Genomic DNA, 27,536 nt, shown 5'->3' with positions numbered 1-27,536 from the left:
GGGGCCCCTTGTGTCTAGCTCCAATTCTCTCTCTTACCATCTACCCTAGACCCCATTTTGCGTTCAGGATCTGACTCAGCCAGGCCTGACTCTGACCTCAGCCAGGCCTGACTCTGAGCAGAAGGCGGTAGTGTGGGTTCTGATGTGTAGGCCCCATGGTTGTTCTGCTGGGGTGGAGGGCAGCAGGCGGGGCTGCAGCTCAGACACCAGGCAGGTTGAAAGTCGAAAGCGCTTTATTAGGCCCCAGGGCCTCCCGAAGCAGTCCTTACAGAGTCTGGCCAGGCCACCCCCAGCAGCTCCAGCTGCACAGGAAGTGAGTGGGGGAGGGGGTCTCCTACTGTAAGGGTTCAGGAAGATGTTGAACCCACAGCTGCTTCTCCCCCCCCCTCCCGCCCCAACCCCAGCTCACCCCGAGTCCCAGCATCTAGATCTGTCTGGGGTGGAAAGGAAAGCCTAGGCACAGGAGACAGGCTTGACCAGCCACCTGCTCTGCTCAAATGTCACGAGGAGTCGTGGTGAGGTTGGGGGGGGGGCGGGGGACAGCAGCATACGTCATCCAGTCATCCTGTCCAGGAGAGGGCTTGCAGGCTCCGTCAGGCCCAGAGCTCCCAGCTTGGCTGGCTAAGGACAGCAGGTGACTGAAGTCGTCTGGCTGAGCTGGGCAAAGCTAGAGAGGTGGTGGCAGCTCACACAGCATGGTCACCAGTCCCGCTCAGCTGGCTCTCGGTAGGGCAGGCCTAAGAGCTTGAAGACATCCCTCTCTGTGGGGGTGGGCAGCACGCGTCCAGGCCCCACCTTGACACCTTGGCTGTTCCGGACCACAGCTGCGCTGAGGGCATGCTCCGACAAGCTCATGCCCTTGGTCTTGGCCAGAGCTCGCATGGACCGGTTGAAGTGGGCAGAGCCAGTGAAGTAGAGCAGGGCACAGGCAAACTCACTATAGGGCACGATGATAATGTCCAGTCGCCGGTGCCGCTGCCCAGGCCCTGGAAGCCGGCACACACCCAAGTACTTCTGCTGCTGGCCATTCTCCTCCTGGCTCACCAGGTCATCTGTGAGGAACCCTGGTCCAATGTGAGGGATGTCTAGTAAGGCAATCTGGACCTTCCCAACTTGCCCAAACCCCTCCCTTCTCTAGTCCACTCTCACTCATTTCCATGTTGAATGGCCCTGCCTCTCTGGGCCCAATTCCTCATCTATAGAATGTAGACAGAAGGTGAGACCTTCTACCTGTAGGAACCTGTCCTACAGTATCTTTGGCCCTTCCCCCATGGCATGTCTCAAACTAGGACTCAAAGGTGACAACTCAGACATGGCTGCCCCCTTCCAGCCTGCTCTCCCAAAGACAGAGTGGATACCTTGCTGCCGGAGGCTGTCAAGGAGGCGGCTGAAGATGCCCTGGTGGGACCGGCCATCTGGGTGAGTGATGAGCACATCCACATCCCCGCAGGTCATCTTCCCCCTTCGGTAAGAGCCACAGGCCACACACAGCAGCCCAGGATTGAAGGTTTGGGCTGATGTCCGGACCTGGGAAAGGGCAGGGAGGGGTGAAATGCTGGAGGCCTCTCCCATGACAGCACCAGGACCCAGGTCTGTCCCCAGGCTTTATGCTGAGGGGGATACGCCTGGGGCCCCATAGAGACAGGCCTGTGGAGGCCTGAAGACGCTGGCTCTGCCTGAGTAGAAGGACTCTGTATAAGAAAGAGAAGAGGGGCACTCTTTGGGTTCTGGCCCCACCTGCACCTAGTGGCCATGCCTGTGAAACTCCACAAAAGGCCTCACCCCTGTAGTTCAAGCTGCCTATGACTCTGGAGCTGACAGCAGTGTGTGGGAGTCAGGGTTTAAGGCCTGAGCAGGTGGCTGGCAGAGCCTCCAACCTGGCAGGGAGAAAGTGGGGCACGAAACACCACTGCACCTATGAGGAAGGAAGGACAGGAGCTGCCCACACCCTCTAGCAGGGGTGAGCCGGGCCTATCTGTAGAAGGATCTGAGAGGCCTAATTGAGGAGGAATAAGCCCATTAGCCTCCACCAGCCGCTGTGGAGGCCTTTTATATGGAGATGGATCCCACCCCCACTGCAGGACACTGAGGTCTCTGTGGCCCTGGATACCCACAGCCAGGACACCTCAATCCCCAGGGCCTGACAAGCAGTTCTGCTAATCCCTTCGCTCCCCTCTTGGGCCTCCCAGGAGAAAGATAAGTAATCCATCAGCAACCCTATAGCTGGAGCCCTACTTGTGGGCAGGCTACAGTGGGAAGCCTGGTTCCAATGGGCTGCGGGCTGGTGGCTGGCCGCCCAGGGCATTCCCTGTGGAGTGACATGTCACCAGCAGCAGACAACTTGGTGAAGGCACACAACAGGGCCTGTCTATCCACCCAGCACCAGGCCCAGGCCTGACTCTGCTGTCACTCAGCAAGGCCCTAGGCCCACCCCAGCTGAACAAACAACACAGACATCCTAGGGTGCCCTGTCTCTCTCCACCCAACACTGTATAAACTCAGAAACTTAGTCCTCTGCTCTAAACCAAACCTTTAACTTGGCCAAAGCTTATTTCTTGGTCAACTGAAACTATTGTTTTTTCTTTCTGTGGTGCTGGGGACAGCAGCAGGATCTTGGGCAAACCCAGCAACACTCCACCTCCGCACCACATGGTCGGGCCTTGACAATCACAAATACTAACAGCAAATAGAACAGAACCCTGGGAGAAACTCCTGACCAGGCTTACCCTTAACTAAGTCTTGGCCATGCTCTCTTGACCCACCCCTAATCCTATATTCTTTCATCTGAACTCCACCAACTCTGAGCAGTCGCAGAGGTGCTTCAGAGGGTCTACACATGTGGAAAGAGGCCGAGACCTGGGTCATTTGTGCCTTCTGAGCAGAGGAGTCCACAGTTCTCATTTCTTGTCTTTTGTTTGTTTTTGTTTATCGAGGCAGGGTTTCTGTGTGTAACAGTCCTAGCTGTCCTGGAACTCACTCTGTAGACCATGCTGGCCTCAAACTCACAGAGATCTGCCTGCCTCTGCCTCCCAAGTGCTGGAATTAAAGGCGTGAGCCACCACTGCCCAGCCTTTTTTAAAAACAAAAACAAAAACAAAAACAAAAACAAAAGCCCCAGGGTTTCTCTATGTAGCTCTGGCTGTCCTGGAACTCACTATGGAGACCAGGCTGGCCTCAAACTCAGAGATCCGCCTGCCTCAGCCTCCAGGGTGCTGGGATTAAAGGTGTGCAACACCACTCTTGGCCCCGTAGTTTTCATCAAGTTCTCAAAGACAATGAACCACCACTTCTGCCCTGGCCCCTAACCTGGTCTGCTCACCCTCCCACATCCCAGTCCTCGAGACTGTGTCTGCCTCCACGCCAGGCCCAGTGCTCTCTAGGCCTGAGACCACTCACCCATAGGGCTGGTGTTACAACGTCCACCCCCACCTGATGTCCTCTGGGACAACCTGGTCTCAACCTGCTCTTTCCAGTCTCTGGTAGCCCCTTAACTGCTTCTGTCTGTGGAGCTGCCTAGCTGGGAACTCAAGCCTCGCTCTCCTTCGAGCCCTAGGAGTCACGCTTACTGTCTGCTCGATTTCTGCAGCCTCCTCCCTGGGCATGCGCTGCAGGAAGTCCTCGTAGTGCTTCAGGCCAACGGCCTGCTGAGCAGTCAGTGAGCCCAGGCTTCGGATGTCTGCTAGATTCCGGAAACCCTGGAGAAAAACAGCCAGAGAGGAGGCTGTGAGGACCCAGGGCTAATGAAGTAAGTGTATGGACCAGAAGACACAGGTGGCTCCGTCACAGCTGCTACCATGGAAGACATAAGGCAAGACTGACCACGTCCAGCCTCTATTCAGGGGGACACACATAATCTGGGGATGCTGGTCTCTGATTCCTTAGTCTAAAATGGGTCTTGGCTTCTCTCACCAGTTCCCAAGATCATTCTTGGCACAGCCAGGTTGGGAACCACTGTTTTAGACATGGAGCCAAAAGTCTGGGCTCCTTAGAAAGTCCCTTATCAGAGCCAGGTAGATCTCCATGAGCTCCAGCCTGGTCTACACAGCAGGCTCTAGGCTAGCAAAGGCCACACAGGGAGATACTGTTTCAAAAACTAAGAAAACAGAAAGTCCCTTGCCGGTCCATGGGACAGAGTAATGTATTTATTGTTCCTGTCCTCACTTCAAGGACACTAAGCCACACAACTGTTCTGGGGACAGGAGAGGGACCGAGGCGAACTCTGGTGCCATTACAAAGCAGTCCCCTGTGGTTCGATTCATTCTCATGAGAACACAGGGTGGGAATACACAAGGACCCTGGCTCCTGTGGGTGGAGGGGAAGGGATGTGGCAGAGGCTCTGAGTCACAGCAATACTGAAGTGGCAGAGGGCAGGGTGTGACCTGATGGTACCACATCTGGGCAGTCTTAGTCCCAGCTCCCCAGATGTTGGAGAAGAGCTCCAAGACAGGCACACTGTCACTGATGTGGTCTAGCTTCCGCAGATGCCCGCTTTCCAGGATCTCCTTGATCTTCTCAGCCATCCGCTTCCCAATTCCGGGGATGCTGCAGGCCTCCTAGGGAGGAAGTGGTAGAGAAGTTAGGAAGGGAGAGCCAGAGGAAGGAAATCTGGCTCCTCCAGCAGAATTTCTGCCCAGAAGCCAGCTCAGCAACCATATGGAGCTTGTCCTTTGGTTCCCAGAGACCAGCAAAAAGAAATAGAAAAAAAATGGCCAGGTGTGGTAGTGCATGCCTTCAATCCCAGAACTCCTGGAGGCAGAGGTGCAAGCAGGCAGACTTCCAGATCAGTCAGGACTCCACACAAAGACTCCGTTTCCAAAAGAAAAGAACAAAGCAGTACAGAAAATAACAAGGCCCATCGCCATCACCACTGCCACCACCCTCATCACAACTATAAGACACACTGACTGCGTTACTGTAACACACTGACTGGGCTACTGTAACACACTGACTGGGCTACTGTAACACACTGACTGGGCTACTGTAACACACTGACTGAGGGCTTACTTTATGCCATTCTGTGCTACTGAGACCATCTTTCAGCCTTATAAAAACACTGTGAATGGCTACCATTATTAATTCCTTTCAAGTGATTGGAAAACTGACAAACAGTAAGTAACTTGTCTATAGAGCCCACAATGAAATGGTTCTAGAGTCTAAGACATGTACCACCGAGCCTGGCCTTAAACTCCTTTTTTTTTTTTTTAATTTTTGTTTTTCCAGACAGGGTCTGTCTTGGAGCTCACTCTGTAGAACAGACTGGCCTCAAACCACAGAGATCCGCCTGCCCCTGCTACCCCCCTGCCCAGTGCTGGGATTAAAGATGTGCACGGGCACCGCAGGCTAAACTTCTTATTATATAAATACAATTGGAAATAGAAGAAACAGTGTAATAAACCCCTAAGCACCCATTTCCCAGTCCTAACAATTTTGCTGGTCTGTTTTCAACTACCATTTTTTTTATGTTATCAGTGTGTCTCAGTGTAAATCCCACCCATTATAAAATCTTAACCACTAAATTTGATGTCCATGGGTGCCTAGCACTGCCATTAACCACTAGTTCATAAAGGAGAGGCCCCTTCCCCAACCTCCAAGTACCTGGTAGGAGCTGACAGGCTTGTGGAAGCTCTTGAGGGCATTGATGGCCTTGGCATAGCCCAGGGCCCTCCACTTGTCTCCCTGGACGCTGTAGGCTTTGGCCAGTACTTCGAGCTTCTCTGTGATGTGCAGGTTGTAATTAGTGGCTTTCTGGCTCGAGGGCTGTGCACAGACCCACTTCTCCAGCGCTGCTGGGGCTGGGTCGGGCCCACCATCTTCTTCAGGGGGAGTGGGGTAGTGCCCACTGATCAAGGCTTCCAGATCTGCCGAGCTAACCTGGGGTCCTTCCTCATCACTGGTTTCGTCATCTGAGCTGAGCTGGAGAGAAAAGAAACTGTAAATCTGTGTCCTCCTCAAGAGTGAGGGTTGTGTTTGGTGGGCAGGTGTCTCCTACTTTGACTCAAGGATGAGTCTGCACCTAGGGTACTGGGCTTGTCTCTTCACCAGTGTAAGGCCATAGGGCATCCTTCAGAGCCCTGGGACTCCCAGTGGTGTATGGTGGGCATGGCTTGGTAAATGCAAAAGCAATGAATGCTGCCAGGAAGGGCGGAACAGCTGCATAATCAAGAGAAACATAGGTCTCTGGATAAGCACCAAGCCCTTCTATTTCTATGGGCAGGGCCCTGAGCTGGGAGCTTCTTACCTGGGTCGGGGTTCTTGGTGCCTTCTCTGTCTTTTTGGGAGAAGATGCAGCTCCGGTGTGAGGAGGGGGAGGAGAGAGGGCCGTCCTGGATGCAGCCTCCTGGGTACCAGGGGCAGAAGAGCCTTGGTCTGTCTTGCTGGGCTGTGGCTGGCTGGAGGAACTAGAGGGTAGGAGAGGTCACAGGCAGTTAGGGTATCAAAACTCTTACCTGCCTCGGTTCCCGACCTTTCGCTCCACTGAAACCTTGGTTTCCAAGTGTGTCCAATTGAAAACATAGGAGTTGTCTGGGAATAACTCAAGATGGTATCAACAAAAACTTGAGAAAGGCTAGGGGCAGCCCACCTCTTGGGGATGGAGAGACTGAATCCAGCCGTGTCCATCACCCTTCTCTCCTGCAGGCACAAGCTCAGCCAGGATGACTTCACCAGCTGAGCACTGGGGGGTAGTTGGGGGAGTCTGAGGAGCCGAAGAGCCCGCTCACAGTCCATGTTCTCATCCACCACGATGTGAGTGACTCCTGGGGCCTGGGCAGAGCATATCTGGCCACCGTGATGAAGAATTTGCTTCTCAAAGAGCTCAGCCCGGGCTCGTCCAATGCCAGTGGGCATAATGTGAGCCCTCAGGGAGCTCAGCCAATCTGTGGAGAGGATATCCAAATGCCTATTACCATAAATTTTATTATTTTTTTTTATTACTGCTATTATTATTATGACAGGGTCTCACATAGCCCAGGCTGGCCTCAAACTCATTACGTAGTGAATAACCCTGAACTCCTGATTCTCCTGCCTCTACTTCCGAGTGCTGGGATTACAGATGTGTGTATGTCACTGAGATGGGCAACTTAGACATAGTCACAGTGAACTGAAGTCACTTCTTTTCAAAGTAACCATTTTCCTGCCACCCAGAGAGCAAAAGGCCTTCAAAGAATTCTACCGCAAACACAGCCAACTTCTTCAAGGGGCGTCATCTGAATGCAGGGAGTTAGGATTTTGTGTCCTCTTTCTGGTACAAAAGAGAGTGGTGTCTGGCATGTCACAGGTCATCCGTGGAGCAGTGTCTGGCATGTCACAGGTCATCTAGAAGTATCTGTGACTGAAGCCTTCTTGCTCTGAACACAGTTCAAAAATCATTTGATCACCTGTTTTTTTGTTTTTGTTTTTGTTTTGTTTTTTTTCAGCAAAGCACACATTTCTCACCATTACAAGTTCTTTGCCCTTGGTCTAGAGGACTTGACCAACATTCCCAACCCCTTAAAAATCTCTGCCAGCTACTTAACAATTCTGGTGGCAAAACAACGTAGAACAAGCCTGGGGACGCAGGGGTATTTGTGTGCTCGGGGGTTCCTCTAGGACAACAAAGAATTCTAAGGGCCACTTCCTGAGGAGTCAGGGAACATTTCTCACTGGGGTCTTGGGATGCAGAAAAAGATAACACAGCAAATAGGCTTTCAAAGACAAGTACAGTTATAGTGGCAAATGCCTTTCATCCCAGCACTCGGGAGGCAGAGGCGGGCAGATCTCCAAGGTCAAGACAGCCTGGCCTACAGAGCAAGCTCCAGGACAACCAGAGCTACAGAGAGAAATCCTGCCTTGCAGAACAAACAAAGACAAAGTGTCAGCCGAGGTGGTGCTGCCACCTATAAACCCAGCACTTGGGAGGCTGAGACAGGGTCGGGAACTTAAGGTCATTCTCAGCTACAAGGCAAAGTCAAGGTTACAGTGAGACTCTAACCAAGAGACAAGGACTGAGACCAAAGCAAACACAAAGTAAGTATAAGGAGATCTCGGCCCCTATGCGGGTAAGGCTACTTCCACTGACTCTGGATGAAAACAGACGGCTGAGGGTTCAAGTGTGTGAGTTCTGAGGGTGGGCCAGCTCACCTCCAGCTTCTCCCTCCTCCCTTCTGGGAACCTTTGCCAGTGCTTTTGAGGTCGGATCTGCACGAATTTTCTTTCGCTTGGGAAATGCCTTCAAGATTCCCTGGGGGTCCATTGAAGTATGGCTGGATTCTTGCTTTTCTGTTAAGGGTAGATGTCATGCAGAAAACCAAGATTCAGGGCCGCCCCTAGACCATTTGGCAAAGAGAGGCAGGCTTTGAGAGCAAGAGACCCTTCTCAGAGGTCTCAGGAACCCCCATTAAATGCGCTCCACACACACCAGCCTTTCAGGGTTAAGAGTACTGAGGAAAGACAGGGAAAGGCTGGGAGTATGGAAGGCAGGGGTAGGAGTGACTTTTGACTAAAGGGAAACAACATTGGAGGGAGGGAGTGCTCTGCAGAGCCAGCGCAGAGTCGGCCTCTGCTTCCACTTCCGAGAGGCTTTTCCAAAATGATAGGAAAACAGGTCTAGGAAACAGGACTACATCTTTAGTAAAGTCTTCATCGTCCCCCCAAAAAAGTGGAGTCTGAGGGACACGTGCACACAAACCTCACGTCATCTTTCTCTAGCCTCAATGTGCGATTACAGAGAAAAACTTCACGGAAAGTTGCGGGCACGTCGTGCACCTGCCCCCATTGCAGTCTCATGGGGGGGGGGGCGGGGGCTTGAGCTCCGTAGCTGCAGGGAAGTGGGGTGCAGCCGCAGCAGGTGTAAGGTGCCCTCACAGCTGGGGGTGGGCAAATCCGGAGCAGATGTGCCACATGCACTGGGTGTGCAGCTGGCGTGAATCGGGGACTCCCAGTTGGGGCCAGAAGAGAGCTGATGCCGGGACCCTAAAGCCCTAGGAACCTCCCCCACTCGACCCGGCCTCAAGGCCGGTCCACGCAAGGCCAGACTCTCCCGCAAAGAGAAATAAACTCACCATGGGAGTCAATGAAAACGGACAGGGTGTCGGGGAGAGGGGGGGGGGGATTTAAAAGTAAATTCCCAGAATACCTTCCGGGTCATCCGGAAGTGACCCTCGGCCCAGCAGTTGCCATGGAAGTGGCCGGGCGCGTTGCTGGGCGGAGGGAAGATGGCGGTGACTAGCTGGCTGGAGAGTCTGCGGGCGGCCGAGAAGACGGCGCTGCTGCAGGATGGTAACTCGAGCCTCTCGTGCTCTCCTCCAGGGCGGGCTCTCCGCGCCGGCTCCTCCTGGGAGGGCCTCAGCCTGGGTGGGCAGAGCTGGAATTGTCGCAACCATCAGCCAGCCACGCTAGCTTCCTGCATTTGCAGAGGAGGAAACAGAGGCCCAGAGAGATGGCTGGAGTAGAACCCAAGTCTCTGGTCACCCACCTCAAGTTTCCTTACACCATCCCGCCCCGCTCTAGTTTTGTTGGTAATTCTAAATAATTCATTTTACTCTCATCATCGTTCCTCAGGGCTGTACCAAGAGGCAAATTTTTACCGCCCCACCCTTTTTTTTTGACTGAAATCCAGGAAGGTTTTAGAGCCCCAGGTTTTGCAGATAGTCAGATATAACTATAACATGACCTGGGGCCCCATGCACCTCAGTTTGGGGGTCCTATTGAGGACGGCAGCCCAGTGGCATAGAATGGAGGGACACCGGGGGTTTTAGATCAACTCTGCTATTGATTCACTTATTAATTTGTTAGAACCGCATTTTCTCCAACTATAAAATGAAGTGGGTAGGCTGCCGCTGTTCTTCCAGCGGGCCTTTCCAGCTATGTTTTATTTAGAGTGGATTTCTAGAGGTTTTATGGTCTTTAGGAGAGAGTACAAGGGCCAAGGTCTAAATGACTAGAACAAGAGTTTGAAATATCAGCTTTTCCCCATCCTGCAATTGCTCAGTTTAAGTCCCCTCTACTTCAGAGGTCTTTCCTGAACCCACTTGGCAGTCAGAGTGAATTAGAGCTGAATTCCCTTTAAAGCTTAACAGCTGGGAACTTACCTCCACAGGTAGCTGCCAATCAAAGAAGCCTGAAGCTTATGGAAATTAAAGTCAGGTTTCATTTGTTCCTAACTGCAGCTTTTGGGGACGCCTTTACTGTGTGCCAAATTATGTTCTAGAGCAGACAGAAAAACAAACAAACAAAAATTCCATGGCCTGTGGTCTCCTAGGAGTTCACAAAATGATCAAGAAGAAGACATGTAAGTAAATAGCAGCTTGTGTTAAACAGAGGTTGAGATAATAGCAAGAGATTGCAGCTCATGCCTGTCATCTGAGGGCGGGATGGGGGGCTAAGGCAGGAGACCTTAGCTTAGAGAGAGAGAGGAGGGTTGGGATAGTGTGTGAAATGCTAAGAAAGCATGAATTTGAAAATATTTTCTCTTTGGATAATCACCAAATTCCAGCCCCTAAAGGATGATTAGTAGGGCTGGAGAGATGGCTCAGAGGTTAAGAGCACTGGCCGCTCTTCCAGAGGTCCTGAGTTCAATTCCCAGCAACCACAGGGTGGCTCACAACCATCTGTAATGAGATCTGCTGCCCTTTTCTGGCATGCAGGCATACATGCAGGTAGAGCACTGTATACATAATAAATAAATAAATCTTCTTTTTTTTAAAAAAAAAAAAAAGAATGATTTGTAGGTGTTTGGTAAGCGGAGATGGAAGGGTGGCCTTGTGCCGAAGAATATAGCTCACATGCAGAGCAAGGAAGTGTGAGAGTGGATGACGGCTAAGTGTTACGGAAACAGTCGGCATTCAGCCATTCACACGCTGCCTGCTCTATCACGTGCCTGGATACAGAGTAACTAAGAGTCTCCTTCCTCAAGAGGCCATCATGGGAGAAATGGTAGAAAATGAAGAGGCATAGAATTGGGATATGCTGTGATCGCACAGTGTGCAGATTTTGGACATTACTTCACGGGATAGTGGTCTTTTGTATTTTGAGACAGGATCTCACTATGTAGTCCTAGCTGACCCAGATGTGCTGTGTGGACTACACTGGTTTTAGGATAAAGGGCATGTACCACCATGCTTGATCTGTTTTTGTTTTTTGTTTTTTTTCATTGTGGTCAAAAAAAAGGGAGGGTATAAATTTTATTGTCATAACTATTTTAGGTGCACAGTTAAGTCACATTAATTCCATTCACATTTTTTATAACTGTCACCACCATCCATCTCCAGAACCAACACTCAGCACCCATCAGAACGGAACCCCACACTATCCTTACCCCTGGCCTCTAGTGATCAGCATCTACTGTGGGTTTCAATTAATTTGACTAAGAGCCTTGCGTAAGTGGAATCAGATAGCATTTGATTTAATTAGTTCACATAGCAGAAGATCTTCAAGATTCAGCTATGTTGTCACATGTGCAGAATCTCCTTTATATATTTTGTGTGTGCTTGTGTGGAGGTCAGAAGTCAGCGTTGGGTGTCCTTCCTCACAATTGCCCACAATGGTTTGTGGGTTTATTTTGCTTCTTTCTTTCTTTCTTTCTTTCTTTCTTTCTTTCTTTCTTTCTTTCTTTCTTTCTTTAACATTTATATGTGTGCATGTGCATACCTGCCATTGCATACATGTGTGCATGTGTATACCTGCCATAACATACGTGTGTGTGTATACCTGCCATAGCATACATGTGTGCATGTGTATGTCTGGCATAGCATACATGTGTGCATGTGTATACCTGCCATAGTATACATATGGTAATCAGAGGACAACTTGTGAAAGCTGATTCTTTCCCTCCCCCATGTGACTTCTGGGATCAATCAAGTTGTCAGGCTTGGTGACAAGCCTTTCAACAGCTCAGCCATCTTGCTGGGACCTAGGGCTTGCTCCTGTCTCCAGCTCCCCAGTCATGGGATTATATGCACACATCACTGCCCCAGACTTTGTATGTGAATATGGGGATCAAATTCAGGTCCTCACACTTGAGAGGCCAGCTGACTGCTCTGCCCAACGCCAGCCTCTGCTCTAAAGCGTCCTACTATGTGTACTCTCCCTCACAGTGTAAGCATCTTGTGTGTACACTCCCTCACAGTGTAAGCATCCTACTGTGTGTACTCTCCCTCACAGTGTAAGCATCCTACTGTGTGTACTCTCCCTCACAGTGTAAGCATCCTACTGTGTGTACTCTCCCTCACAGTGTAAGCATCCTACTGTGTGTACTCTCCCTCACAGTGTAAGCATCTTGTGTGTACTCTCCCTCACAGTGTAAGCATCCTACTGTGTGTACTCTCCCTCACAGTGTAAGCATCCTACTGTGTGTACTCTCCCTCACAGTGTAAGCATCCTACTGTGTGTACTCTCCCTCACAGTGTAAGCATCCTACTGTGTGTACTCTCCCTCACAGTGTAAGCATCCTACTGTGTGTACTCTCCCTCACAGTGTAAGCATCCTACTGTGTGTGCACTCCCTCACAGTGTAAGCATCCTACTGTATGTGTGCTCTCCCTCACAGTGTAAGCATCCTACTGTGTGTGTACTCTCCCTCACAGTGTAAGCATCCTACTGTGTGTGTGTACTCTCCCTCACAGTGTAAGCATCTTGTGTGTGCACTCCCTCACAGTGTAAGCATCCTACTGTGTGTGTGCTCTCCCTCACAGTGTAAGCATCCTACTGTGTGTGTACTCTCCCTCACAGTGTAAGCATCCTACTGTGTGTGTACTCTCCCTCACAGTGTAAGCATCCTACTGTGTGTGTGTACCCTCCCTCACAGTGTTCAGCCGTCTGCCGATGGACACTTGGGTCCCTTCTGCCTTTCAGTAGGCGTGAGTGATGCTGCTTTGAACCTGAATATTCAAGTGCATTCTCAAGTCTGCTTTTGTTGCTTTTGGTCATAGGGCAGTATTGGGGGGAGGGGTATGGTGTATTTGTGTGTGGCGCTTGCATGTAAGTGTACAGGAGCATTTACGGAGGCCATAGCAGGATGTCAGGTGTGTGAAGGCCAGGCTTTTACGTCACTCCTCTGTTAGTCTCTGCCTTACTGCTGTCTCTTCCTGAGCCAGAGCTCACCCTTTTGATTTCTGGGACCTGCAATGCTGGGGTTACAGGCATGCACAACCACACCCAGCTGTTTATTTCGGGTGCTGAGGATTCAAATTTGGCTCCTCATGCCTACAGAGCAAGCTCTTACCTGTGAAGCATTCAGATTATTAAGGGAGTGGATATTATTGATTGATTATTGATACCTTGCAAATTTTGGGGTATGCTGCCCTGAAATACAAATTAGGACTGACAGGGAAACTGTATCCTAGAGGTGTGAGTAAACAGGAGAAGGCCACATCAGGGCTCTTCTGGAAGGTGCTGGAAGGCTGGAAGGTCCATGCCCACCACCTCCATCTACTTACCTTCCTGGAAGAAATTGCACAGCTCTCCTCTTGAGCAAGTGATTGTGGGTAGGAGACTTCCATGGGTTCTTTTTATCTTTTGTTTTATTTTTTGTTTTGGGGGGGTGGTTGAGACAGGATTTCTCTGAAGCTTTGGAGCCTGTCCTGGAACTCACTCTGTAGACCAGGCTGGTCTCAAACTCACAGAGATCCTCCTGCCTCTGCCTCCAGAGTGCTGGGATTAAAGGTGTGTGACACCACCACCCAGCTTTTTTGGTTTATTTGATTTTTTTTTAATCCTTTTAATGGGTGGTATGCATCGGTGTGTTTTTATTCTCTGAGTCAGCATTTGAGTTCCTGTCACATCCCAGGTTCTGTGGCTGATCTCGGGGAGACCATGGACACCCATACCCAATCCAATAGAAGAGACAAGCAATAACCAAAGACTCACATAAGAGATGTAAAAATCATAACCAAGTGTGTGTCAAGGAGCAGGTACATGATGACAGCATCCTGGGCTCCATGCCGGCAGTGGCCTAGTAGATGAAGGCGGTGGCGGTGTGGCTGGAAGCACCTGTCAGGAAGCCCGGCTCACATCAGAGCAAATAGCGCTAGTTGTAGGAAGTGGGGAAAGGCATAGGATGCTGTTTCTACCAGATGCTTTTAACACTGTCCTAGTGTGGGAAAATGCTCTGCTGTGGACTGGACTCAGACACTAAGGGGAGGTGCCCCATCTGCCATGGTGGCTGCAATCATAGGTGAGGGAGACTCAGAGTGGAGGACACTGAACTAGGCATCGAAGAGTGAGGAAAGTTCCACTCTTGGGAGGAAGCATGGCTGTTGCTGGTGGTGGGCGCAGCATAGCAAAGGCGTTCAGAGATGGGAAGGGAGCCTGGGACACATCTCAAGAGCGATGGTGGCCAACAAGAAGCTCAGGGCAGGGGAGGCGCTGGCCAGGTTCTCAGGCTGTTGCTGTTTGGGAGATAGATGTCTCAGTCTGCAGGGGCAAGGCCGAGGGCAGCTTTCGAGTAAGGTGCTCTTTGCTTTGTGTGTAGGGAAGAGGATGGTGCACTATTTGTTCCCTGACGGGAAGGAAATGGCAGAAGAATACGATGAGAAGACCAGTGTACTGCTTGGTAAGTGGGGGGCTCCCTGAGGGTCCTCAGCAGCTCTTGGGGCTGATGGATGTCCACTTGAATGCTCCTGGCTTGAGGCTTGAGCGGGGATCTCAGCATGCAGTGCGCATGGTAGGGAGATGGTGGTCCTTGGGGTAAGACTGTTCTGAGAACACTGAACCTGAGAAGCGGAGTGGAGTCCTTTGCCCAGCACAGCCCATCCCCCACCTCCAGCTAAATGAGAGGGCAAGTGAGGTTCTAAGAGACAGCTGGAAAAGCGGATCACAGAAGAGGCTGGGTAGAGGGGAGCGGTGGTAAAACAAGGCTTGCACTTCAAGCTTTTTGCTTGCTTGTTCTGTTGCTTCCTGAAGCCACACCAAGGGCAAGCATCAGACGTGGCAGTTTCTGACCTTGCCTCCTTGACGACACCATTAAATATGACCCTCATCTTGAAGAATGACATGAACTGGAAAGGAATGGTGATTTTTGCAGCAGCATCGCTTTGTGTGCCCAGGATCCCCTCCTTAAGATAGGCTCATGAATCAGAGTTCCAGCTCGGATTTCTGGGGATTATTTGATTTGCCTGTTCTCTGTTCCCAGGGATGCACATCGGCATTAACTGACTTCCCAGAGCTGGGTGACTGGCCCTGTGCCCCAGGGCCCAAAGCTGTCCACCATGGGAGCTGGTCTCTTTATTAAGTCACACCTGAAATGCTAAGACCAATGATGGAATCACGGACTGAGTTATTTTCTTGTCTTTATTCCTGACTTTCATTTCTTCCTGGGTCTGATCGACAGGTAGTATTGGTGAGGGAATTTCTTTTTCCCTTTTCCTGACAGCTCATAAATGTCTTGAACTGACAACATGGGTTATACTGGTTTGCATATTCTCTCAGTCCCCAGTCTTAAACTGTGTGTCCTGCGCATGCTCAGTTGTAGTGAAGTGTTGATCCCTTCTTATTATGAGCTGCTTGGGCTCCAGTCCCAATTGGTTTAGTCTGGCGCTATTAAAAATCTTGATGTGTTTAGCATATGACACTGATTCGCTGGAAACCAATACAGTAGTAATATCCTCACAATGCATTGTAATTTATAGCGCTCCCAGGGGGTGACAGCCTTGGAATGTCTAACAGGGGAGAACTTATGAAAGCAGAGGTCACGTGAGCTAACCACCGCAGTCACCCTGAGTCCGGTCACAGCTCCTGCCCAGCCCCTCATGTCACGTCTTTTCTCCACACAGCAAACAAAGCAGGTAGTGCGGTGGAGGCCATAAAAACAGGCAGACAAGCATAGCCCCTTTGCCATGCTTGGGCATGATATTAAAACTGAGAGTAAGGCCAGGTTCCTTTCTGTAGCGCTGTGTGCTCTACTGTCCCACTTCTGGTGGTAGCAGGTTGGACTAGACCGTGGCCTTCAAACTTCCTTTTGCTTAGTAGCAAGAATGGAGGAGGGACATAGCTCACCATTTGGCTGCTTTACCTAATAATGACATTAACACACTAACTGGGCATCATTCCAGGGGCTTTACTTGAATTACTTCATGTAACCATCTTCATTAAAGCCCCACGACATAGGCTCTGTTGTCCCCATTTTACAGTTGAAGGAGTAAGCTCAGAGAAGTTAAGCACTATGTTGAAAAGCATAAAGCTGGGTGGTGTCTGAGCCAGACTGAAGCTTGACTCCATCCCAGAAGTGTTTGAGCTTCTGTGTCCAGTGGCGTAATCTTAGAGCAAAGAATGCTTAAATCCTGTCCTTTTATTTTGTTCTTGTTTTCTCAAGACGTGGTCCTCCTGTGTAGCCTGGACTCATTGTATATCCCAGGCTGGGTGATCCTCCCATCCAGGCCTCCGTAGAGTTGAGGGTAAAGGGTGTGTTACCAGGCTCTAAGTAAGATCCATCTGTGTTTTTATCTCCTAACCCCAGCCCAACTGCCCTTGCAAAATATTGCCCAGTATTAGTTTTTCGTTTGTTTGGTTTTGGCACGGGGTCTCCGTACATTACCTGGGCTGGCCTAAGACTTTTGAGGCTCAAGTGGTCTTCTGACCTCAAGTTTCCCAAGTAGCTGGGACTGCAAGCCCATGCCGCCAGCCTGGTTACTAATGTGTAGACATGATCCCGGGACCAGAGCTGGCTGGTGCCTGTGCACACGGCGAAGATGAATGTGGATTTAGTTTTTGTGGCAGTGAGTGAAATGGTTTCCATTTTTTTCCCCAGCTAGTACACAAATTTGATAATTGGTCAAACAGGTTTTCTGTTAGAGAAAAAGCTCAGAAAGTAATTTACAGAGGAAGAATTGCCAGTAGGTGTGCATCTGTCTGGGACAAAGTTCCTCTAGTCGGTGTTAATAAGCATGTTAGTGTCATCTCTTCTCTCCCTCTCGGGGCTATTCATCCTACCCCCCACAACGAACGCTGTATGTATTCATAGAGGAAAAGCCGAAGGGCCTTGGCACAATGATCGGAACTTCAAACCAACCCCCAAAGAACACAGCGTGTCCAGGGGGCCAGGCTGAAGGGCAGACCGTCCCCCAGCGATTACATTTGGATTACCTCTTAATCTGCTTTGGTATTTGACCGCCAGCCTAACCAGTGCAGGCCGCATTTGGAGGATATTGAGCACTTTCATCCCCAGGCACTTCAACGGCTTTATAAATGACCACTCGATTCCCTTCAGCCTCCTCGGGGATGGGCCACGGCAGCTGTTTAATAGCCACATAGCAATGTTGCAGTGTTTTAGGGCAGAAAGGAAGAATCCTGCATCCAGTTTAAGCTGCAGGGAGTATTTAGGAAAGGGAATGTAATTATCCGTATTGGAAGTGGGCCAGGCCTCGGAGCTTTGGGGAAGGAGGCCTTTAGGGCCTCCACTTTCCAGCCCACCTGAAAGATGGGGCTGCTTTCAGCAGTCCGGGCATCAGCCCACTTCCTGCTTACTTGGGAAAGCCCCCCCCCCCCCATCTCCCTGCACTGCCTTCTTCATACATTTCCCGCAGACCCTTTATGAGGTCATTGGAAGTCTCCTTTCCAAAGGCTGGCCCTGACTCAGCTGGGAAGGGATGACAGCGTCCCGGGGAGCTGCCTTGCGCACACCAGTTTGAGTTTAACATATAATCAAATCAGAGTGACAGCAGGTGAAGATTGTCCTCCGTTGCCGCAGGAGCTGTCCTTGAGTACAGGAACAAAGGCAAGACCAGAAAGCCCAGACTGCATTTCTGTCTGTGCACACCCATGCCCACATACCTGGGAAAAGTAAGGACTTCAAAATCTTTCATTGAATCTTGCTTCTTGAGAGGCTGGAAAGGGAACCTTCTTTTCGTCTTATACTCTAGTGAAGAATATGATTCCCCAGGGTGCTTAAAATGAGACAGCCAAGGGTGCCACACTTCCATGACCCTGAGCGGCACTGGGATGAGAAACAAGGGAACAGAAGTGCAATGACCTTTCCTTCTAGGGCAGGTTTCTGTGGAAGATGAGCTGGGTTCCTGCAGTGGCTCTTGCTCCTAGGAGCCATACTGGTGCTGTCCCAAGGCCAAGTGGTTTAACAGAGCCCAGGATTACAGGGCCATCTTGCTTCCCCAGCCCAACTAGGTAGTAGTTCATCAGTGTTCCCCTTCCGATAACCAAACCTGGCCTTTCAAGACTAAAGTATAAAAATAGAAACACAAGCTGGGCATGGTGGTGCACACCTTTAATACCAGCACTTGCAAGGCAGAGGCAGGAGGATCTCTGTGAGTTTGAAGCCAGCCATATCCATGTAGTGTAGTGTGTTCTGAGACAACCAGGACTACATAGAGAGACCTGGTCTCAAAACCAAAAAAAAAAAAAAAAAAAAAAAAAAGTGCTGAAGGCTTCACATCACATCTGTCTAGAACATTTGGAGACCACAGTTTATCTCTTATTGATGACTGAACTCTGAATATGGGGTTCTAAGTAAGACTCAAATTCTCTTTGTTTGTTTTGTTATCTAGCCCGATAGCCTGTAGCCTCCATCCTCCCAGCCTTCTAAGTACGTGGCACATGATCAGTAGACCTGAATTTTAACTGTCCCTTTTGGGACAAAAGGGACTGTTCTTTATGTTTGGTCCCCCGGAGAATAGAGGCAGGGCTTGAAGGTAAGCAGGTGGGGAAGAAATGCTTTCTCCTTGATAAATAAACAAAAATGGAGGTGCTAGACTAGACATTTGCCAAGTGAACTTGCCCCCTTTAAACTTGTGATGGCTGTGTTCTGTCATACAGCAATGGTATGGGGACCCAGAGGTGCTCCCAATGCTAAGTGCTCTTAGCCAGGCGCAGTGACGCACACCTTTAATCCCAGCACTTGCAAGGCAGAGGCAGGAGGACCTCTGCATTCACAGCCAGCTTAGTCTACATAGTTCTAGGTCTGTCAGAGCTACATCGTGAGACCCTGTCTTGAAAGAAACCAAACGGTCTCAGGTGCTTGCCAGGTGAGCTGTCCCCTGATACTGTTGTAACCATGTCTGGGGAAAAAGTAATTTTCTGCCTTATTTTTTATATGGGCAGCTGTTGCTGGGTTCCCACTCCCCCTTCTTCCTATTGCTGAGGAGCAAAGCCAGAGTCTTACACATGCTAGGCATAGCTCTACCACCAAGCTGCACCCAGCCTGTGCGTAGCATTTTAGACATGGTTTAAGAACCTTGGGGTGATCTTTGCTGTCACAGGGAGCAGGCTTTGTCACCTGGTCATAGTAAGCTGCTGCTAGGAGGTGTCTGTCACTTGTTTGCACCGTCCCAGAGCCCCTTGAGGCCATCTTCCATGGTGTTCCAGGAGGTGGGGAGGTGCTGCGGGGACCAGGTTTGCGTACACTCCTAGTCACAGCCCATTCACTTAAGGAAGTATTTGTGGGCACAAAGAGTTGCCTAGAAAGCATATTTCCAGGTTTCACTCGTCCTTATTCATTTCCATTATAAACTTGCAAATGTGTTTCTAGAGAGAATTTTTGGCCCTAAGATGTAATAAAATCACACTGCAGAATTCAGCAGACCTTATAAAAAGCTCATATTCATGGGAAGGTTCTAATTCTACGTCACACTTTTGTGTTTGGCTTTTGTGCTCACAGAAGTGAGCATGTGCAAGTCTGGCCCAGCTGCTCAGAAGCCCACAGGCCTGATGCTGCCACCATGAAAAGATCCCGCCCACCCTGAGGAGAGCGCCATCCCTGACAATAGTTGTGGTTGCCCATCAGGCCCTTTCTGAGTTGGTCAGATTCTAGAGCAGCTCCAGGAGCTGGAAGACTTGAGCACCGCCCGCTCAGCTCTTGCTGTAGGATGCCCCAACTCGGCAGCCCAGGCTTCTTAAAACAGCAGAAGGGTGGGGGTGGAGGGTGGACCCCAGCAAAACATCTCCACTGGTGGGCTGCATGGCCACAGCCACAAGCACAGGGCTGATGGAGCTCAGTGAGAATCTGCCCGCGGACTCATGTCTATCTGGATATATGATTTCCATATAGATGTGCCTTATTTAAAAGACAAAAACAACACCAAAGTATGGTGGCTCAGGCCTATAAGCCCAGCACCCATGATGCTGAGCCAGAAGACCACCCTGAGGTTAGCAGTAGCCTAGGCTACAGAAGGAGTTTACATCACAAAACAAACCTTAAGGACGGGAGGGGAGGGATTAAAAACATCAACCACAAGAAAAACCTTTCGCAAATGTCTGAGTTGTAAAACATGGGCAAGGAAAGATGGTTATTTGCATTATCAAGTTATAAACATAAGGATCCATTTTACAAAAGAAATCACACTTACACTTAGTGCATTTAAAATATAGTATATAAATGCAAGCCAAACATACAAAGCAATAAATAAGTCTCACAAAATGCAATCAACAAATTATTTGTTGATTGCAATAATGGAAGTTAATCCTAGTGCTTGGAAAAACTCTATCAGTGAGTTACACCTTAGCTCAAGATTATTTAAACACAACTTTTGGGCTGTGTGTGTGTGGGGGGGGGGTTGCTGTCTGTTGTTGCTATTAAGCCAGGCATACCTGAAATAAGTGAGTATCTTTGGATTTTCTGAATCGTGAGACAAACCTGGACAACAGCTCTTATGCAGTTCGTTTGCCTTTGCACAGTTGTTAGAGAGGGAAATGCATCCAAAGATGGGCATGCTGGCACACTCTTCCAGTCCTTACACTTGAGAACAGCCGGGGCTCTCGTAAGACTGTGTCTCGAGAAACAGCAAGCCACAGCTAAACTCCATTTGAAGACCCAGATTTCCCATTTCCAAAAATGACCTTTGTCAGCTCTCTGCCTTCTGCTGGGTGCCCCAACCATGATTCCACTCAGAGCTGCTCAGCTCCAGGGGGCTGCCCACCTTTGAGGTGGACTTGGCAGGCTGTTGCTGAGGTGCCGCAGCAGACTTCCCAGGTTATGTGATTCCCCTATCAGGTGCAAAAGACCCAGCATCGAGGCAAAAGCCCCACTTGTCCTGCTCCAGGTATCCAATGTTCTGTCAGATTTGGCGGGAAAGAATGTTCATCCTTTGCTTGTTTCTCTCCCCAGTGAGAAAATGGCGTGTGAAAAATGCCCTGGGAGCCTTGGGCCAGTGGCAACTTGAAGTGGGAGAGCCAGCGCCCTCAGGGGCCGGGAGCCTGGGGCCCGAACTCATCAAGGAGAGTAATGCCAATGTATGTCTGTTTGTCTGGTATCTAAGGGGGCTGGGAGGAGACTTCTGACCATGATTTGCCGACCACCTTGTATTCACTATGTCCACCTAGCCACACTAGGTTTGTGTGAACATCCAAACACGTTATTTTGCCCATTTCCGGGCAAGGCCTCCAGGCCTGGTATGTCACAGCAATAGCAGCTGCTTCGGGTGGGAGCCATGGAGAAGAGCAAAGGGTTTCTTTCTGGCTCTAGCTAGAGCCTGGGAAGGGTGGTGGGGGGGGGTGCCAACCCTTTGTACCTTTCCCCAAGAATGGTCCTTGATAACCTGGGTGTCATAGCACAGCCCTGTAATCTCAGCACTTGGGGAGGTAGAGTCAGGAAACAGAAGTTCAAGGTCATTCTACTATGTAGCAAGTCTAAGGCCATCCTGGGCTGGTTTGCTTTCCACAGCCCATCTTCATGCGCAAGGACACTAAAACAAGTTTCCAGTGGCGGATTCGAAATCTTCCCTACCCAAAGGATGTTTATAGTGTCTCTGTGGCCCAGAAGGAGCGCTGTGTCATTGTTAGAACGACCAACAAAAAGTGAGTGGCATGGTGGGTACCTGTTTCCGTATGCGAGCTGAGGTAGAGCGGGTGCCGAGAGTCCGGGAACTGACTATGCAGCAGCTGCATCAAGGGAAAACCCAGGCCAGGGTCTAGTCTGGGACCTGGCCTATCCTAGGGCTCATGTGACTATCTGTTGAATGAATGAGGGCTTAACCACTAGCTTGTGGTCTCTGGCAGTTTACTCTAAGGTTGTCATGTCCTTGACCTGGTGAACTTGGCTTGATGACATCACTGAATTGGCAGGAAGCCACGTCTGGGTAGCAGCCCTCATCCTTCCCTGAATTAAGGAGAAGTAGGCAGAAGTTTGGCTCTCAGAAATCTCTAGAATTCTGTTTCAGATTCCCTTTGTGATCTGCTTGGGGGAAGGCAGTGAGTGCTAAGGTTTGAGAGGTGGCCAGGGTGTGATCACATTTGGGTTTCTGGTACTTTGACTGATTACAGACGAAGGGTCTAGAAACAAATCCACTTCAGCCTGAGCTAGAGAGAGTATGAGTACCAGTTCTAAACAGGAACCTCATTTGGGGAGGGTTTTGGGTTTTTGTTTATTTATTTATTTTTTTTAATCTCCTCATCCACAAGCTGCCAAACCACCCAACGTGCTGCTGGGGTTCAGGGGTGCCTACATCGCACCTGCTGCTTCACAGGAGAGCCATTACCACCCCCCCACCCCCCACCCCCGCTTCAGGTGATGTGGCGCAGTCTCCTTTAGGAAGCAGAGGGCCTCCCAGCCACCTCCAGTGCCAGTGCAGCCTCGGGTCCTGTTGTCCTCTTAGCACCCCCACACCCTGTCACTTTGGCAGGGTTAAGGGGACAGGGAAAGGGTAGAGATGAATGAATTAATTTCAGGATTATTGCTGTACATGCAGCCAGCAGCCCCCGTAGTGGACCTTGTCTATAAATATAAAGTCATAATAATAAGGGTTTGCGTTTATAAAGCACACTGAAGTCCTCAGATAAAAGGCAGTTTATTCCCGTTATTGTTCTCATCATTAACAGGAGTCAGTGCCTAAAGTGGAATTTAGCAATTTCAGACAACAGAGAAATTGCCTGTAGGAAAACAAACTCCGTGCTTCAGCAAGCATTCCCTGGCGTACGAAGCCCTGGGTCCAAACTAGGAACAAAAGTGCTTCTGATAGCATTTGAATCTGCAGCTCAGCGCTTTGTGGAGCTGGCTGCTGCCTCCTTTTCGTCCCCCAGAGGTCACTGTAGAATACAGATATCAGGCAGAAATGTGATTACAAGAGAGTGCTGGAAGAGAGGCCAGCTAGCTCACCAAAAACTTCATTTGTGAGCAGATCCTCTGGGCCCCATCTCCTGCGCGTGTATACCATAGATGCCATAGGTGGCGCTGTTGGCCAGGGGCTCTCGCTAGTGGAGCACTCTAGCACCCAAGGGCAGGGGTTGGGGGCATTTTTGAGATGCTATTGGAGGCAAGGTAGGATGGGAGTGGTACCCTAGGAGGAGGGCTTCACACAGAGGGAAAAGAAAGTGATATTTTGGTGCTCGCTTTAGAATTGAATTTGAGTCCTAAACCAGGCTCAGCCTGCCCCCTGCAGGTCCCTATTTTTGAAAGTAGGCTGGAGAGGACACCAAACTTAACCAGCCCTTTCCTGTGCCTAATGGAGTTCCTACCTTCTACCTGGAGAAATACAGTCGCTCCTGGTACTTCCAGCCGTCAAATGTCACAGCAGTGTTTTGCATGAACAGGGTTTATTTTTTAGAACACTTTTAAAATCTCTTTCCTGATCATGATACCATCCAGAGGGGGACATGAAGCATATTCTTACCTATATATTAATGACTGTAGAAACGCATATAAAAAACATACAGTGACCGGTGCAGAGTAGTGTGCATTCTCTCTCAGTGCTGTACATTTGCGGCGCCCCCCAACCAGAGCCCTTTTGTTGGGTTCTGCCTTTCTTCACCTAGAGGTGTGCCCTCGTTTAGCATTCTAGAACGTGGTTCCCAACCAGAGCTACACAGTTGCCTTGTTGGTGTCTGCCTGGCCCCTGCAGAACTGGCCTAGTCACTTTGCCTAAAGTGTCTTGCTGGAGTCTTGACCTCGGGTATTAATAAGATGAATTGGGAAGGAAGAAACCATTTCTATGGGATCCTGGTGTGGTGCCGTCTGGTCCTGAGAAACATGTTTGTATAAGGAAGGTTCCATGTCTCAGCCTGGAAGCTGGCAGCCGGAAGTGGAAAGACCGAGTGTGCTGGACTAAGACGACTCTGGCTTAGATCTAGCCCCTGCCAGGTGCCAATAGTAGATTCTGGCCAAGGTCTCCCCACTTGTGAGAAGCGTGCTTACACTACCTCACGACAGTTTGAGGAACTTGAGATCACATATACACATGCACCCTGTACCATGGCCAAGCTGCCAAAGCAAGGGAGCTGAAGACATTGGTGATACTCTTAGCTGCGGCTTTTATTAGTGAGTAATCTGGACGACAGGACTCCGTGCTCAGATAACTTCCCTACAGGCTCTGAGAACCTGAGTGTGGGCCTCTTCATTGTGACTCTACAGGCAGCAGGAAGTCGTGGTGTAGCCTGCCCAGTGCCTGAGATTTGAGCTTTACCTGCTGCTACTCTCAGGGCAGGACTGACTGGAGACTTCTCTGGATACCTGCAAAGTCAGTGGACATGCTAGAGGAGTGTGGGGCAGAGACCACGCCACTGTCCACAGCAGGCCTGCCCCTGCCTCAGCTCCTTCAGGGGCTTTCACAAGCCTAACCAGTACCCTTTTCCATGCACAGAGCCAGGGGTTGCAGGGAACTGGGCAGGGTGGTAGAGTGGGGCAGGAAGGCACTCTTACTTTTCCAGAAGCACAGTGGCTTCCTCTCATCCAGATGCTGGCAAAAAATTCAAGTTTAGGTATTGTGGCACACCCTAAGCTGAGTAGGTGAGCAGGGGTGGCTGTGCAGAGGGAAAGGTGGAGGCCTTTATTCACTAGCACCCTAGATGTCAGGTGTCTCTAGGAGAGGTTGTTTAACCTCACCCAATGAACAAAATCCATCAGAGATGAAAAATAAAGCTAACCCTCTCAGGCATTGGTGACCTCCATTCCCTAGACTGGTGGTAGGAGTAGGGGAAGGGAACAGGCAAGCCATGCACCTTAAGTTCTCTGTGATCCTTAAGTTGCCTTGGGGGGGAGGGAGTCAAGCCCTGGGCTGCTTCTCCTCCATTGGCCCTGCCTGGGGGTGGGCGGTGCTTCTCTCCAGGTCCTGCTTTCTGTGTATATTTGCAGGGAAGATGTTAACACTTCCTAACAAGCCTTTGTGTTCACCTAATCTCCACTGTTTAACCTTTGACCCCCAGCTATTATCAGTGTCTGCCACCTTTGCTGGCCAGACCAGGGCCCCAGGAAAAGCCCTCACTTAGCCTGTTGGCTAGGAAGAGGATGAAGCAGGCATTCCACCCATTGCAGGCAGATGGATCGCCTTTCCCTGGGGCAGAGCTTTGGAAAAGAAAGCAACTTGCAGTACCATTAGGGTCCCAGCCCCCACTCCTTTTGAACTGTCAGCCTTTGAATAAACATTCTTTTCCTGCGTGGGTCCCTGCACCTTGGTGGGGAGAGGGGAACCTGGGAAGACGGGGGCCCCAGAGCCTCTTCTGAACTGAGGGATTTGGGCAGGGAAGACAGGGCAGAACCCTGCATTGAGTCCCCAGGGCATCGGAGCTTTTGAAGTGGACTCAGTGTAGCTGTCACAAGGGCCAGGTCCCTCTGAAGTATTAAAAGCCCATTCTCTCCAGGCCCTTCTCTCGAGTTTGTTTGTACCTGCCTGAGGCATTTCCCTCCTCAGCCCACACAGCCTCTCCCTCTTCAGAAAAGGACTTGTCAAGGTAGGGCTCTAGCCACCCTGGCTAGTGCCAGCCCATCTAGCCCCCACGACCACCAAGGAAATTGAGAGGAAGGGCATCAAGTGAGGGCCAGGCATGAGGAACTTTGAGCCTGACTTCACCGGCACCTTCCCTCCCTCCCAACTGCATTCCCTCTTGGCAAAGCCTCGGAATCTGTGCTATCTGGTTGGTTTGTGTTTACTATATGGGAAAAGGGTTCAGAGTCTGAGATCGGGTTCCATAAGTCTCATGACTTGTCCTCCCAGGAAGATAGCTCCTTGTGGTGACGCTCCTGTCTGGTTTTAGTAGTTGGTCAATGAGGCCTTCAGAGACACATTGTCGTCATCATGGCGGACAAAAGTGGCCCAATCTTTGAGTGAGGTCCATGTAAGTAGTAACTGCACTTTAGGTAAACAGCCTTAGATGTCCTGCTGGTGCTTGTTAGGATAAATGTCCCATTTCTGGTGTCCCCATGAGCCTTGGGATGTTCTTTGTATAGTTGGTGAGTCTGACCCCTGGGCTAATCTCAGAACCCCCGCTGGCTCTGCTCACCCTTGGCTGATCCCGCTGTAAGGCTGCCATCATCCTTTTGATTCCAGAGCCACAGACTCAAAAAACCCAGACCCTTTTCCTGTCAAGCTGTATAGAAAGTAGGGGGGAGCTATGTAGAAACCTGTTGGCGAAGGGCCTGGTACCCAGCTGTCAGGGTTACCATGCCGGTTCCCCAGCAGCCTCTTGATGTCCCCACAGGTACTACAAGAAGTTCTCCATTCCTGACCTAGACCGACACCAGCTTCCTCTGGATGACTCTGCATTGAGCTTTGCTCATGCCAACTGCACCCTGATAATCTCTGTAAGAGAAGAGGTTCTCTTCCCTCACCCACTCCCCTGCCTTCAGGCACCCCAAGTCCTAGGTGTGCTTGTTGAAGAACAGGCGTCTCCTACTTATCTGGGGCGGGGGTGGTGGAGCGACAGCACCAAGCTGGGGTGTGTGGGGGCCATGACACATAACAGGGTATGACGGGGCCTTGAGCGGTCATCATGGGGATGCTGCTCCCCAGCCACAGGCCTGAGCAAGTCCTTCAGGCCTACACACCTGTGTTTCCTCATGTACAAGAGGATCCAGAATGTGTGTGTGGAGGGAGGGGCTAGTAACCGAGTTATGCTTTCTCCCTGGTTCCCTCCACAGTATCAGAAGCCAAAGGAGGTCATGGTGGCTGAGTCCGAGCTACAGAAGGAGCTAAAGAAGGTAAAAACAGCCCACAGCAGTGATGGGGACTGTAAGACCCAGTAGCTGTCCTGAGCCTTGCTTGGACCCAGTGTGAAGGAAGCTGGGAGCCTTCCAGGCTTGGGCTCTTCTGGCATGGGCAGCCTCTTCTAAGAACTTCAGAGGCCACAGAAGTGGCTCTTGGGGCACAGCTTGCTTCTGCCTGTGGTTTTGTTCCTGAGTAAAGTCGTTTGGAGTTGCTCTGGAAGGACTGCCCTTCTATTCCTTGCTGTATGTTGTCTGTCCTCAGGCAACCTGGTCTTCCCAAGGAAGGCGCTGATGTGGCAACCTACCCCATGCTCCCCATCCTGGAGCCTTCCGTACCCGCCTTCCAGCTAAAGGAGAGAAGCAGGGCTGGGGCTTGCTGTACTTGCCGTATACAGGTGGCCCAGGAAAAGGTAGATGAAGTAGATGAGAGCAAAGGTGAAGTCAAAAACATCCAGCAATCCAGGAAATAGCACAGAATGTTACAACGCTGTGCTTGAAGTGAGCAAGGTTACAGGTTGTCAAAGGTGTGTGTGGTGGGACAGAAGGAAAGGTCACCATAGGTGACAGCAGGCTAACAGCCACACTCCCTTGTCCACACCCCAAAGAGGTGGAAGAAAAGAAACCTTGAGGACACAGAGCCACGGTTTTGTCCTTCCCTGTACACATTCCTGGGTTTAAATATGATTTCTGTCTTCCTGGGGCCTTCT

The 27,536-nt window shown here is 50.4% G+C and overlaps 2 protein-coding genes across 7 annotated transcripts; one reads left to right on the top strand and one right to left on the bottom strand.

The window, feature by feature from the left end:
- Window positions 1–215: 215 nt before the first annotated feature.
- On the bottom strand, window positions 216–9,235 carry Poll (DNA polymerase lambda). 3 transcript variants are annotated; one of them, XM_048439115.3, is made up of 9 exons: window positions 9,113–9,235; window positions 8,119–8,256; window positions 6,581–6,875; window positions 6,239–6,398; window positions 5,596–5,913; window positions 4,380–4,553; window positions 3,567–3,695; window positions 1,359–1,527; window positions 216–1,064 (listed from the first exon to the last, which is right to left on the bottom strand). In XM_048439115.3, the coding sequence occupies exons 2-9, from the start codon at window positions 8,228–8,230 to the stop codon at window positions 700–702; spliced, it is 1,722 nt and encodes a 573-aa protein (XP_048295072.2). In that variant the 5' UTR covers window positions 8,231–8,256; window positions 9,113–9,235; the 3' UTR covers window positions 216–699. The 3 variants fall into 3 exon arrangements, with proteins under 3 accessions (XP_048295072.2, XP_048295073.2, XP_048295074.3); XM_048439116.3 differs by having other exon boundaries at window positions 216–1,052; XM_048439117.3 differs by having other exon boundaries at window positions 9,039–9,113.
- Window positions 9,125–27,049, top strand: Dpcd (deleted in primary ciliary dyskinesia homolog (mouse)). 4 transcript variants are annotated; one of them, XM_048439120.3, is made up of 7 exons: window positions 9,145–9,255; window positions 10,146–10,267; window positions 14,446–14,526; window positions 21,025–21,149; window positions 21,580–21,713; window positions 26,325–26,427; window positions 26,764–27,049. In XM_048439120.3, the coding sequence occupies exons 2-7, from the start codon at window positions 10,219–10,221 to the stop codon at window positions 26,866–26,868; spliced, it is 597 nt and encodes a 198-aa protein (XP_048295077.1). In that variant the 5' UTR covers window positions 9,145–9,255; window positions 10,146–10,218; the 3' UTR covers window positions 26,869–27,049. The 4 variants fall into 4 exon arrangements, with proteins under 4 accessions (XP_048295076.1, XP_048295077.1, XP_048295078.1 ...); XM_048439119.3 differs by lacking the exon at window positions 10,146–10,267 and having other exon boundaries at window positions 9,125–9,255; XM_085694009.2 differs by lacking the exon at window positions 9,145–9,255 and having other exon boundaries at window positions 10,129–10,267.
- The last annotated feature ends 487 nt before the right edge of the window (window positions 27,050–27,536 follow it).

The sequence above is a fragment of the Myodes glareolus genome, chromosome 7 (genome assembly GCF_982192425.1).
Source record: "Myodes glareolus chromosome 7, mMyoGla1.1, whole genome shotgun sequence".
Classification (NCBI taxonomy): domain Eukaryota; kingdom Metazoa; phylum Chordata; class Mammalia; order Rodentia; family Cricetidae; genus Myodes; species Myodes glareolus.
Note: the sequence above shows the minus strand (reverse complement) of the source record. Positions and strands in the feature narration are given on the sequence as shown.